Here is a 14,717-nt window from a genome sequence, read left to right on the forward strand (position 1 = left end):
GCTTCACATCAGCCTGTTCTTAGAAAAAGTTATCAGATTCTGGTGTCTGCTTCACATCAGCCTCTTTTTTGCAGATTCTGGATTCTGCTTGCACAGCCAGTTCGGCAGAGAGAGGTGGTTCTTGCAGTGGTCTTTTTCCATAAAATCACTACTGTGCAGATGGACGCCATTGGGCCCATCAAGTCTGCACCAACCCTCCAAAAGAGCACCCTACCTAAGCCCACTCCTCCTCCCTATCTCCATAACCCCACCTAACCTGCATATCTTTGGACACTATGGTGTTAAGTTAACATAGCTAATCTACCTAACCTGCACACTTTTGGACTGTGGGAGGAAACTGGAGCACCTGGAGGAACCCACGCACACACAGGTAGAACATGCAAACACCACACAGACAGATAACCGCCCAAGACTGGAATTTAAGCCAGGTCTGGGGTGCTGTGAGGCAGCAGTGCTAACCATTATGCCACTGTGCCACCCATTGGTGGAGAATGAACTGGAGTGAGTTGGTTAGATTCTTCCATCCAGTCTGCAGAATTGAAAGTGAAACTACAATGGAACCTTGTGGCTCTGAGAAACATTCCAGTGAGGTAATATTAAATCACCATCTGCTACCACACAGGGCGCAGTCTCCTGGGCCCCTTCATTGGCCACCAGCCAAATCAAATCATTAATGATCTCTCCAGTTACTGCAATCCTCTGTCTGAATTTAAAGGCATTTCACTTACAAACTGCTTTGCCTTAAAGATACAGGCTGCATTAAAGTCACAGGTCCATTAATCATCCATGGATCAAAATGGTAATAGCAAAAAAGGAAATGGGAAATAAGGATATTAACAGGGAATAAACAGGAACAAACACTAAGGACCCTCACAATGTGAAAAGATGATAAACTGCAGGAAAATATTAGGGGGTTTGACCATAAGGTCATCAGGAATAGGAGGCAAAGTAAGTGTCCTTCCTTTAGTGATCTCCAGTTTGTGGATCAACGTTGCAGCAGGATCACCAAAGAGAACTTATGGGATCAGAGTTTCTCTCTTTATCCTGTTTTACCAGCCATAGTTGCCTCACAACTGTTTGTGCCCAGCTTATATATATATTTTAAATTCTAGGCCTTTTACTCTGATACCTCATCATATCGGCATTGCTCAGCTGTATAAAGAATGATCTAACATAATTAAAGAAAAATACTGCGGATGCTGGACATCGGAAATAAATCGGAGAATGCTGGAGAAACTCGGATCTGGTAGCATCTGTGGAGAGAGAAACAGTTAACGTTTTGAGTCCGTAAGACTTCTTCAGAGCAATGATAATTCTATAGCTGACTCAGATAGTTTGGTTTTATATGTTGCGGTGGTGGTCATGTGTCACAGTTCACTCAGAGATTGCTGTGGCAACATGCACTCTTTACACGCATTTGCAGTCTGGAACTAATGGATATTGATGTTAGAGGCTCCAAGTTCTTTATGTCACATATGACTGAAATGAATCTCTGCCTCCTGCCAACGTGTGCGTTGGAAGGATTTGCAGATTGATAAGCCGTCAATTTGACCACGCCAAGAACGCATCTTCCTTGACCATCAAGTCCTGGGGTTGAAGTGGGACTTGAAACCAGAGCTTCTGGCTCAGAGAGCAGGGGCTGCCCCACAAAAGATCCCCTAAATATATGTGGCAGACGGTTGCAAATGAGAATGTTTTGGTGAGAACAGTTAAGGGGAGGAGAGGGGGCGATGGATACTGCTTGCTTCTAGAGTGTTTCTGAAAATAGCTGGTTTCTGAGGTTAGTGTTGGGGGGGGGGGTCGCAGGGCCTCGCCCCGCCCCTGCGGGGTTATGAGCAGTCAAACCTCCGCCACGTGACTTCTTCAGTTTCCCGCCCCCAGCCGCTAGTGACGTCAGGCGTTCTGAGCGGGCGGGGCGAGGGGGGGGGGGAACAGGAGGGGAGGGAAGGGAAGGGGAGGGCAGGAGAGGGGGAATCAAAACAAAAACAGACACCAACCGGCTCCGGGAGCGGGGTCGGGGGGGGGAAGCAGAACCGGAGCGGGATCCGGATCTACATCCAGGGAGGAGGAATTAAAAGCAACAGAGGAAGAGAAGCCGAGCTGGCAGGAGGATGGTGTCGCCCGTTACCGTGGTGAGTGCATATGGATGTTGCTCTTGTTTTTATTTACCTGCAGGCCGAGTGTGGAGGGTTTGTTTTTAACCCCCCCCCCTCCCCCCCCCAATCAAACCCCCACAACTTTCTATTGAAGCTTCAGTCTGTCAGGATCCCCCTCTCCAAACAAACACACAGCCTTGTGTGGCTCCCCCCTTTTTTTGCAGATGCTGTCAGGGCTTCTCACTGGTCTTGGCTCCAATATCTATCTGTATAAATATATGCTAATATAATATTATTTAGCTGCAGATTCTCCTTGTTAGGTGTTCCTGGAGCTGTTGTGGACTCAGCGTCAGATTCAATGACAAGTTTCTTGTAGACTGCCTCTGCTGTGGAGATAGGTGATGGATGCCCCCCCCCCCCCCCCCCCCGCACCTCTTTTACTGGCCCCTGTATTTTTCTCTGGTATTTTGTGGATCATTTTATTCAGATAAAAGGTTGTCAAATTGATGTGCCATCAATCAACACAAGACAAGTAGTGAAGGAAACTGAGGCTTTAATAAGCTAAACAGAGCCTCCTGGCCTCGGATCCTGAACTGGGGCAGCGAGGGAGACCAGCCACTTTTATACCGAGGGGAGGCGGAGCCATCAGGCAGTTGTTTACCGCAATACATGTAATACAGTAACACAGTTTGCCACAGTACATATAATATACTAACAGTGGTTTACCACATTCACCCCCTGTTTTAAAAAAAAGAGTCCAGCGGGCGTGAAGTGGACTTAAAAGTCGAGTCTGTCGGGGGCTTTGACCTTCCGCCGTGATCGCCTCAGTCCCGGCTGTGGTGTGGGCACTGGTGTCGAGACCTGTACGTTCGGGAGCATGTTGTCCTCTTCTTCACCCAGTAGTTGAGTCGGGGGGGGGGGGGGGTGGTGATGTCGCTGGTGGGCCTGCGGGTACCAAATCTTGAATTAGCTGAGTAGTGGTGGAGGGAGACGGAGTAGGGTCGGGGGTGGTGGTGATGGTCGCTGGGGAACCTGCGGGTGCCAAATCCCGGAGGGAGACTGTGTCCTGCTGCCCATCATGATGTGCCATGTAGGCATATTGTGGGTTTGCATGGAGGAGCAGGATCTTCTCGACAAGGGGATCCGATTTATGACTTCTCGCATGCTTCCGGAGGAGGACGGGCCCTGGGACTGTCAGCCAGGACGGGAGCGAGACTCCTGAGGTGGACTTCCTAGGGTAGGCGAACATACGTTCATGAAGGGTCTCATTGGTGGCAGTGCACTGGAGCTACCGGATGGAGTGGAGTGCATCAGGAAGGAAGTTCTCCCAGTGGGACACTGGGAGACTTCTAGACCATAGGGCCAGAAGGATGGCCTTCTAGACCGTCGCATTCTCCCTCTCTACCTGTCCGTTTCCCCGGGGGTTGTAGCTGGTCGTCCTGCTTGAGGCAATGCCCTTGCTAAGCAGGAACTGACGAAACTCGTTGCTCATGAAGGAGGAACCCCGATCGCAATGGATGTAGGTGGGAAACTGAACAAGGTGAAGAGACTGTGCAGGGCCTTGATGACGGTGGCAGAGGTCATGTCAGGGCATGGGATGGCAAAGGGGAATCGTAAGTACTCATCAACAAAGTTGAGGAAGTACACGTTACAGTCAGTGGGGGGGGATGGCCTCTTTGAAGTCAATGCTGAGACACTCAAAAGGGGCAGGAGGCTTTACCAGGTGCACTCTGTTGGGCTGATAGAAGTGCGGTTTGCACTTTGCACAGACCTGTCAGTCCCTGGTCATGGCCAAGACCTTCTCTATGGAGTAAGGCAGGTTGTGAGCCTTGATAAAATGAAAGAAACGGGTGACAGAGGTCATTGTGGAGGGCTCGAAGTTTGTCTATTTGTGCACTGGCACATGTACCGCGGGATAGGGCATCTGGGGGCTCATTGAGCTTCCCCGGTCGGTACAAGATCTCATAGTTGTAGGTGGAGAGTTCGATCCTCCACCTCAGAATCTTGTCGTTCTTGATTTTGCCCCGCTGTGTATTATTAAACATGAAGGCAACTGACCGTTGGTCAATGAGGAGAGTGAATCGCCTGCCGGCCAGGTAATGCCTCCAATGTCGCACAGCTTTTACAATGGCTTGGCCTTCAGGAGTGTCGAATTTCGGTAGCATGGAGGGTACGGAAGAAAAAAGCCACGGGCCTGCCCGCCTGGTTGAGGGTAGCGGCCAGGGCAAAGTCTGACGCATCGCTCTCCACCTGGAACGAATGGACTCGTCCACAGCGTGCATTGCGGCTTTGGCAATATCTGCCTTGATGCGGTTAAAGGCCAGGTGGGCCTCAGCCGTCAGGGGAAATATGGTATATTTAATAAGCCTTGCCTGCATAATTGGGGACCCACTGTGCATAATAAGAGAAGAATCCCAGGCATCTCTTCAGGGGCTTGGGGCAGTGGGGGAGGGGAAGTTCCAGGAGGGGGCGCATGTGGTCGGGGTCGGGCCCGAGGATTCAGTGTTCCACAATGTAGCCAAGGATGGCTAGGCGGGTTGTACGGAAAACACATTTCTCCTTATTGTATGTGAGGTTAAGGAGCTTGGCGCCATGGAGGAATTTTTGGAGGTTGGTGTCATGGCCGCAGGTGGTGACATTATCTAGGTATGGGAATGTGGCCTGCAGCCCGTACTGGTCAAGCATTCGGTCCATTTCTCGCTGGAAGACCGAGACTCTATTGGTGATGCTGAAGGGGACCCTGAGGAAGTGGTAGAGGCGGCCATCTGCCTCGAAGGCAGTGTATTGGTGGTCCTCTGGGCGGATAGGGAGCTGGTGGTACACATACTTCAAGTCGACTGTGGAGAAAACTCGATACTGCGCAATCTGATTGACCATATCAGATATGCGGGGGAGGGGATACGCATCGAGCTGCGTGTACTGGTTGATTGTCCGACTGTAGTCGATGACCATCCGGTGCTTCTCCCCAGTCTTGACAACCACTACTTGGGCGCTCCAGGGGCTGGTACTAGCCTCAGTGCTCCCCTCTCGCAGGAGTCGCTGGACCGCCGACCTGATAAAAGCCCTGTCCCGGGCACCGTATCGTCTGCTCCTAGTGGCTACGGGCTTACAGTCCGGGATGAGGTTAGCGAAGAGCGAGGGTGGGGTGACCTTAAGGGTCGCGAGGCTACAGACGGTGAGGGGGGTGGGGTGGCAGAGGTTCACCGAACTTTAAGATAAGGCTTTGGAGGTGGCACTGGAAGTCGAGGCCCAGTAATAGGGCAGCACAGAGATAGAGCTTAAAGTTAGTGAACTCTACGCCTTGTACCGAAAGGGTCGCGACAGTACCCCCGGTTTGCTATGAAATGCGATCCGGAAGCCAGGGAGATTTTCTGGGTCGTGGATAAAATTGGGAGGGAGCATCGCCTTACCATATCTGGGTGGATAAAGCTGTCTGTGCTCCCGGAGTCCAAGAGGCAGGCCGCCTCGTGCCTGTTGATCTGGACGGTCATCGTGGATTTCGTGAGTCGATGGGTCGAGACTGGTCGAGTGTGATGGAGGCGAGCTCGGAATGTGGTGGGTGGGCCGGTCAGAGGTAGCGGTGGTCAGCGTACGACTGGGTAAGCAGGGGTCCCGGGAGGCAGCGGAGCGGTTCCAAGATGGCGGCTCCCATGGGTCGCGGGTGGCATCGGAGGTGGTGTCAGAGATGGCGGCCGCGGATGGAGTACAAGATGGTGGCGAAGATGGCAGCCCCCATGGGTCGCACATGGCGGGTGGCGCGGCAGATGGGGGAGGTCCCGACAGGCAGCGCTGCTAGGCCTAGGAGCTTCAGGGACCGGTTGGGCCTGGCAGACTTTGGCGAAGTGGCCCTTCCTCCCACACCAGTTGCAAATCGCATTCCGTGCAGGGCAGCGTTGTCTGGAGTGCTTACCCTGGCCGCAAAAGTATCATTTGGGGTTTCCGGCATTGGCAAGCTGCTGCGCGGCACAGGCTTACGTTGCACTCTAATCGGGTGATGGCGACGTGCACTAGGGTGTCGCGTGGTCGGAGGTGTAGGCCTCCATGTTCTTGAAAGCCACTTCCAGTGAGTTTGAGAGCTGCACTGAGTGTACCCCATTCTAGCAAGCACTGGCGAATGTATTTGGATTTAATACCCGCGACAAAGGTGTCCCTGATCAGCAGCTCCATGTGTTGGACAGCCGATACCGCCTGGCAAGCACAGTTCCGGCCGAGTAACCGCAAGGCATGCAGGAATTCGGCTTGTGATTCTTCGGGGCGTTGTCGCCTCGTGGCAAGGAGGTACCTGGCATACACCTCATTTACTGTATTTACGTATTGTCCCTTCAGCAGCATTATCACCTCCGTAAACGTGGGGGCATCTCTGATAAGAAGGAAAACCTGCGGGCTCACCCATGCGTTGAGTATTTGCTGCTTTTGGAGGTCGGTGACGTCTTCGGTGGAGGATCCGAGGTAAGCTTCGAAGCAGCTTAGGCAGTGCTCGGATGTTGCAGTGGCGTCGGCTGTTTGTGGGTCCAGCTCCAAGCGATCAGGCTTGATTGATGAATTCATCTTAAAAGTTTAGCTTATTAAATTTATGTGCCATCAATCAACACAAGACGAGTAGTGAATGAAACTGAGGCTTTAATAAACTAAACAGAAAGCCTCCTCGCCTCTGATCCCGAACTGGAACAGGGCCGGAGGTCGGCCACCTTTATACCGAGCCCGAGGGGAGGCAAAGCCATCAGGCAGTGGTTTACCGCAATACATTTAATATAGTAACAGTTTACCACAATACATATACTATACTAACAGTGGTTTACCACACAGGTGACTAAGTGAAGGACAGACATGCGTCTGTATTGATGCTGCGGGAGTTACTGTAGAAGAATTACTAAGGAAACCAGGAGAGATAGAGAAAAAGAGGAAGGAAAAGATAGAGTGAGTTAAGTCAGTGCATTTGTAGAATGCTGGTATTTTTGCCTTCTGTTCAGAAATAATCATGTACTCCTGAACTGCCTTCCTGCTTCTCTGCACTGTAGACGGCCATCATGTTTTGTCGATGATTGTATGCTCATCAAGGTGTGGGATGTTAGCGCTGGAGAAGGGACACATTCAACTTTAGGGATCCGTGTCAGGTCAATCACCGTGAAGTTAGTTATAGGAAGAGGGTCTTGAATATTGTGGTGCCTCAAGGTCAATTTATGTGGCCAACAACTAAAATCTGTAACATGAGAAAGTATTTTTGCATGAGAAAGCAACGTTGCCCAGACTTGAGAAAAAAAATCACTCATAAAAGTGCTACATAAAACAGTACATTGATGTTTTTTGTTGAACAAATCAGTTATTTTAATCTGTTCCAGTGCTGTTTGCTGTTTAGTCTCAAAATGTCCCATGCACTTGTAAGATCTAACCCTTGATGAACACCAAGCGCTCTCACCTGATTTTTCACCTACCCTAGTGAGGCAGCTGGGTGTGAACCAAAGCATAATACTACAGATACTGGAAATCTAAAATGAAAACAGAAAATGCTGGAAACATTCAGGAATTCAAGCAGCAACTATATAGAGAGAAAAACAGAGTTAACATTAAAACAACCTCTGTTTCTCTCCACAGAAACTACATAATACATAACCTGCTGAGCTGAACATTTTCTGTTTTACTTCAGCTGTGCTAATTTGTAGTTGGGTAATGCAATATCATTTTTATTTAATATTAGCATTTACAACAGTGTATGGCCTGTACAGTCTTTTAAAGTATAATTGTCAGAAGAAATCTTTAAATATGTTTTCATTTTAAATTAAATTTAAAATGACAGCATTGTAAGGTGCCAGTCACCCCAGTTTTTGTTGCTGACAGACAGTAACCAGCAATATTACATTCAGCAACTTGTACTCGGGTTATTAACACATTAATAAACTAGGAGCTGCATTGCTGCAATTTCAAATTGGGGGGTATTATTAATAACAATCTTTATTAATATTGCAAGTAGGCTTACACAATACTGCTGTAAAATGGGTTCACCATATCACTTGGTACAATTTATAGATAGTTAAGCGTTTAAAATATAAAGCTCAGCAGATCATCAAGGCCCCCAAACCGTGTCACCTATTCTTTGGTAACCTACTTGCTGAAGACTTATTTGTCCAAAATGGCATTGGAGTGGCCATTAGTAGTGTCACCAATAACCAAGGTAACTGACATTCAGGTCGGATTGTTCCACAATCACTTTGCTTCTCATCTCGTCATAACCTTCTTGACCCAGTCGTTAACATGAGCTGAATGCTAGAGAAATTGATTTTCAGTCAAGCGACATGGGCATCACTGACAAGACAAGCATTGATTGCTCATCCCTAACTGTCCTTGAGAAGGTGGTGGTGAGCAACCTTCTTGAATTGTGGCAGTCTTTGTGGTAAAGTTAAATCCACAGTGTTGCAGATATGAAATCTAGAATTTTGGTCTCAGCGATGATGAAGGAATGGTGGTAGGTTTCCAAGTCATCAGGATGGTCTGTGACTGAGACGGCAATTTAGTGGTGCCAACTTGGAGAATTCCCAAACACCTACAACCCTTATCCTTTTAGGTTGTTAGAGGCTGCAGTTTGGGAGCAGCTGTTGAAGAAGCCATAATTAATTTCTATAGATGAACACATCCAGCTATGGCATGGCAGTAGTAGAGGGGACAGTAGACAGTACCAATCAAGTAGAATGTTTTTTTCCTTGGTGGTGTCAGGATTTTTGATCACTTAAAGCATTGGAAGGTAGTTTCACCTAGAATGCAACCCTGCCAAACTCAGGCAGCAATATCCTGGGGTTGAAGTGATTGACCTCCAACAAGCGCAACCATATTCCTTTGTGCCAGGGCATGTCTCCTGAAACTGGAGTGTTTTCCTCCCTTTTTGGTTTCATTTTCGAACATAGAACAGTACAGCACAGTACAGGCCCTTCGGCCCGTGATAGTGTGCCGACCATTTATCCGAATGTAAGATCAACCTAACCTACACCCCTTCAATTTACTGCTGTCCATGTGCTTGTCGAAGAGTCGCTTAAATGTCCCTAACGACTCTGACTCCACCACCTCTGCTGGCAGTGCATTCCACACACCCACCACTCTCTGTGGAAAGAACCTACCTCTGACATCTCCCCTATACCTTCCTCCAATCACCTTAAAATTATGTCCCCTCGTGGCAGCCATTTCCACCCTGGGGAAATGTCTCTGGCTATCCACTATATCCATGCCTCTCATCACCTTGTACACCTCTATCAAGTCACCTCTCTGCCTTCTTTGCTCTAGTGAGAAAAGCCCTCGCTCCCTCAACCTTTCTTCATAAGACATGCCCTCCAGTCCAGGCAGCATCCTGGTAAATCTCCTCTGTACCCTCTCCAAAGCATCCACATCCTTACTAAAATGAGGCGACCAGAATTGGACACAATATTACAAGTGTGGTCTAACTAGGGTTTTATAAAGCTGCAGCAAAACCTCGCGGCTCTTAAACTCAATCCCCCTGTTAATGAAAGCCAACACACCATATGCCTTCTTAACAACCCTTTCAACCTGGGTGGCAATTTTGAGGGATCTCTGTACGTGGACCCCAAGATCTCTCTGTTCCTCCACACTTCCAAGACTCCTGCCTTTAACCCTGTATTCAGCATTCAAATTCGACCTTCCAAAATGAATCACTTCATATTTATCAAGGTTGAACTCCATCTGCCACTTCTTAGCCCAGCTCTGCATCCTGTCAATGCCCTGTTGTAACCTGCAACAACCCTCAACACTATTTACAACTCCCCCAACCTTCGTGTCATTGGCAAACTTACTAATCCACCCTTCCACTTCCTCATTCAAGTCATTTATAAAAACCACAAAGAGCAAGGTCCCAGAACAGATCCTTGCGGGACAACACTGGTCACCGACCTCCAGGCGGAATACTTTCCAGCCATTACCACTCGCTGTCTTCTTTCGGCCAGCCAATTCCGTATTCAGACAGCCAAATTTCCCTGTATCCCATGCCCCCTAACTTTCTGAATGAGCCTACCATGAGGAACCTTATCAAATGCCGAACTGAAATCCATATACACCACATCCACTGCCCGACCTTCATCAATGTGTCTCATCACATCCTCAAAGAATTCAATGAGGCTTGTGAGGCATGGCCTGCCCCTCATAAAGCCATGCTGACTATCTTTAATCAAACTATGCCTTTAAATAATCATAAATCCTATCTCTCAGAATCCTTTCAAATATTTTGCTCACCCTAGACGTAAGACTCATGGGTCTGTAATTCCCAGGTGTTTTCCCTATTCCCTTTCTTGAACAGGGGACCACCATTCACCTCTCTCCAATCATCCGGTACTACTCCAGTGGAGAGTGGGGACGCAAAGATCATCGCCAACAGCGCAGCAATCTCCTCCCTCGCTTCCCGTAGAACCTTGGGTATTTCCCGTCAGGCCCAGGGGACTTGTCTATCTTGATGCTTTTCAAAATTTCCAGCACATCCTCCTTGATATCAACCTGTTCGAGTCTATTAACCTGGTTCACTCTGTTCTCATGAGCAACAGGGTCCCCCTCTCTTTAGTGAATACTGAAGCAAAATATTCATTTAGGGCCTCCCCTACTTCCTCAGACTCGAGACACAAGTTCCCTCCACTATCCCTGATCGGCCCTACTCTCACTCTGATCATCCTCTTATTTCTCACATCCGTGTAGAACGCCTTGGGGTTTTCCGTAATCCTTCCCGCCAGGGATTTTTCATGCCCCCTTCTAGCTCTCCTCAGTCCATTTTTGAGTTCCTTCCTGGTGACCTTTTGGGCCGTTGTAGGAGAAACTAGAACCTCTAGAGCCGTGCCAGATCGTTGCTTCCTCAACCTTACAAAAGCTTCCTTCTTCCTCTTGACTGGAAGCTCCACTTCTCTTGTCATCCAAGGCTCCTTCACCTTACCATTCCTTCCTTGTCTCAGTGAGACAAAACTATCCAGCACTCGCAGCAAGTGCTCCTTAAACAACCCCCACATTACTGTTGTGCATTTCCCCAAGAACAATTGTTCCCATTTTATGCTCCTCAGCTCCTGTGTAATGGTAGTATAATATCCCCTCCCCCAATTAAATACCTTCCCATTTTTGCTAGGGTTTCTTGCTGCCACATTGGTTTTATTACTTTCTTGATATCAAGCGCAGTCACTTACACTTCACGAGAAATTGGCTGGTAAGCTGGTAATTGACCAGGTTGGATTGATCCTGCTTTTGTAGAATTGTCTGTCGAGGAAAGTTTGGTAAGCTGGTGAGTACATGCTGTGGACAGTACATGCAGTGATTGAGGGGTAAATACTGAGCCACCAATGTTCTGGATTAAGTTTTTGAGCATTGTTGTGGCTGTACCCCTCCACATTATTGATGAGGATTTCATCTTGGCAGTGCCTTACAAATGCATTGATCTCCACTACCTAGAAGGACAAAGCCAGCCGGAGAATGGGAATGCTACCACTTTCACGATCCTGTCCAAGTTACACATCATCCTTACTTGAGGACATATCTGTCATTGACACTGCCAAATTCCTGAACCTCCCAGCCTGACAGCAATATTGAATACCACACAGATCGCTTCAATGCAAGAAGAATGCCCATCACCACCTTCTCGAGGGCAATTCAAGATGGGCAATACTTGCTGACCTTTCTAGTTGAGACACATTCTGACAATTAACAAAGAACCTCCCAGTTCTGCAATATCTGCCCGTTTGTCTTTAATTCCCAATTTTTAGGGCTGATTTCCATGTTGTGGGGAGCTCCAATATTGTATAGTTTGGTTAGAGAAGAACTGCTACTGTTGCTGCTTGTGAAAACTGTGCTCTCTTGTCAACTATGTATGTTCTCATGCTTACACGCAGTGTCTGCGTTACAATTATAACTTGAGAAATATCACCTTTTGAAATTGCAGGGTAGGATTTTTCTACCTAATATTCTTTCCTCTGCTCCTAGTGGTGCTGGCCAGCCCTGGAGTACAAGGCCAGCATCAACTCTTTGTATTTAAGCCAGTGCCCATTCTTCCTGTGAGTGTCTGGGTGCAAACCAGAGAACCTTGGCTAATATCTGCCCTCACTTGGTACTGAGGCTAATGGAGCATTTTGGGCAAGTTAATTCACTGCAGACCGGGAGTTGAACTTGATGTATTTCTAGCCTGTCTGAGGCGGTGTCATATTCGTGCAGTTTAAACTGAGTGGCAATATTTCAGTTCGTTTTTCAGTTCTTAAGCAAGATTGGTTTTGTCATCTACCAAACAGCGTTAGCCTAATAACTGGAATGAAGAATTATTCAGATTCTTTTGTAGTCATTGTACTCGCTGTAGAGTGAGTCATTCTTGAGTTGCTGTTGTATTCCCCTCAGCAATAGATCCAAACCAGCATTCAGCTGGTTGGTAGCATGCCAGTCCTTTTGGATATAAAAGGGGAAGCCTACCCAGTTCTTATAGTTTGAGTTCTGGTAGCTTTGTGCTGCTAGAACACCTTCTTGATTAGTATCCTTTGACTTTAGATATAATAACAACAAACCAGGAACCTCCGCTCCCATGAGAGGAAATCTGTCAGCTCCCATGAGACTGCTTACAGTCAAAACAATAAACATTTGAGTATATCCATTAATGCTGTTACTGCCTGTATTAATTGATTAGACGCAGGCTATTATGGTACATTCACTGAGAGGAGGCTGTTAACTCAATGGCATGACCTATATAGTACCAATGCTAATACACCAGGGATCGGGGCAGTAAGGATCACATGGTACTGTGTTTCAAAATGCAGCAACACTGGTTGATGTGAAGTTACACTGTTCATCTTTGTTGGGGGGGGGGGGCACTTGAGTTACTGGCTGCATCTTTGCTGATTTTTGTACTTACTCAGTTATTACACTTCAAAAGTTTATTGTCTGAAACTATTTGAGATATTTCAAGGTAAGTGATATATGATTGTGATTTTAAAAAAAAAAGTAATGTAGGAAGTAAGACACCGTAAGGCTAACTTTTTCTCAATATGTTTTTCTGTTGTTGGGGATTAAGCCTTTTGTGGTGAATTTTGTGTTTATCAAAATGAGAGATGCCTATGTTAGAGAATGGAAAACCTTCCACTCGAGCACAGCGTGAGCATCGAGCTCTCGCAGCCACAGTTAAATGCAGAGCAAAGCTCCATCCACTTTGTACAACAGTATGTCTTGGCCCCATTCTCAGGAGAATCATTCCTATTATTGTTCCATTTCAATTCTTCACACCAGTCACCTCCTAGCAGCTCCAAGTGAAACCAGACATTAGAAGATGCTGAAGAGGGCTATGGATGGGGATCTCTTTATAAAACCCTGTCCCTCTTTTCAACTGATGTGCCCTCCACAGCAGTGTGGTGAATCGTAGCATTTAAAACTCTCTCCCAACACCCTGTAACATTTAAGTCAACAACATGCACATCCCATGGATCAGAGGTATTGTCAAGAGAAAAGAGATCTGAGAACTTTAACTCCATTTTGGAAGGATTGTTGCTAAATTATCAGATTGCTTGTCTGATAGTACTGGATGAACAGAAATTCATTCTAATTAATCATTGGGAAGACAGAGGCCATTGTCTTTGGACCTTGCTCTAAACTCCATTCCCTAAACTACATTCCCTATCTACTGGCTCCATCCTTTTCCTCAGCAATGGTGTGAGTTTAAAAAAATTATTTCACGGGACATGGGTGTCGCTGACTCGACCAACATATTATTGGCTGAATCTTGATGTCACATTTAGTTCTGCGATGAGCTTTTGACCACAAATCCACTGTCATTAAGACTTGTTCTTTCATGGGATGTGGGCATCATTGGCGAGGCCAGCATTTATTGCCCATCCGTAAGTGCCCTTGAGATTGTGGTGTGTTGCCTTCTTGAATTGCTGCAATGTGTTTGATGTTGGTACTCCCACTGCTATTAGGAAGGGAGTTCCAGGATTTTGACCCAGCAACAGTGAAGGAAAGATGAGATGGTTCCAAGACAGAATGGTGCCTGGCTTGATGGGGTTCTTGCAGGCGGTGGTTTCCCATGCAGATGCTGCCCTTGTCCTGCTAGATGGTAGAGGTTGTGGCTTTGGAAGGTGCTGTGGACTGAGCCTTGACTAGTTGATGTAGTGCATCTTGTAGTTGACTCACACTGCTGCTACTGAGTGTTGATGGTGGAGGGAGTGAATGTTTATTTTGGTAGATTGGTTGCCAATCAAGTGAGCTGCTTTGACCTGGATGGTTTTGAGCGTCTTGAGTGTTGTTGGAGCTGCGCTCGTGGAAGCAAGTGGAGAGTATTACATCAGACTCCTGGGCTTGAGTCTTGTAGATGGTGGACAGACCTTGGAGTTAGAAGGTGAGTTACTCTGCAGAATTGCCAGCATCTGACCTGCTCTTGTGTAGCCACTGTATTTATATGGCTAGTTCAGTTCAGCTTCTGGTTACTGGTAACTTCCAGGAATTTGATAATGGGAGATTTAGCGATTGTATTGGCATTGAATGTCAAGGGACGATGCTTAGATTATCTCTTGTTGGAAACAGCACTTGCATGGGTGAGTGTTACTTGTCAGCCCGAGCCTCAATATTGTCAAGGTATTGCTGCATCTGCGCATGGACTACTGCAGTTTGCCGATTTTGCCT

At 47.3% G+C, this 14,717-nt stretch overlaps 1 protein-coding gene across 1 annotated transcript in view; it reads left to right on the forward strand.

Annotated features, from left to right (window-relative positions):
- Nucleotides 1–1,978: 1,978 nt before the first annotated feature.
- tmem86a (transmembrane protein 86A) overlaps nt 1,979–14,717 on the forward strand; it is a 38,239-nt gene continuing 25,500 nt past the window's right edge. The window contains exon 1 of the mRNA XM_038807662.1: nt 1,979–2,132. Within this exon, the coding sequence (XP_038663590.1) occupies nt 2,112–2,132 (21 nt within the window). The 5' untranslated portion in view covers nt 1,979–2,111. The remainder of the gene's footprint in view (nt 2,133–14,717) is intronic.

Source organism: Scyliorhinus canicula, chromosome 9, assembly GCF_902713615.1.
Source record: "Scyliorhinus canicula chromosome 9, sScyCan1.1, whole genome shotgun sequence".
Lineage (NCBI taxonomy): Eukaryota > Metazoa > Chordata > Chondrichthyes > Carcharhiniformes > Scyliorhinidae > Scyliorhinus > Scyliorhinus canicula.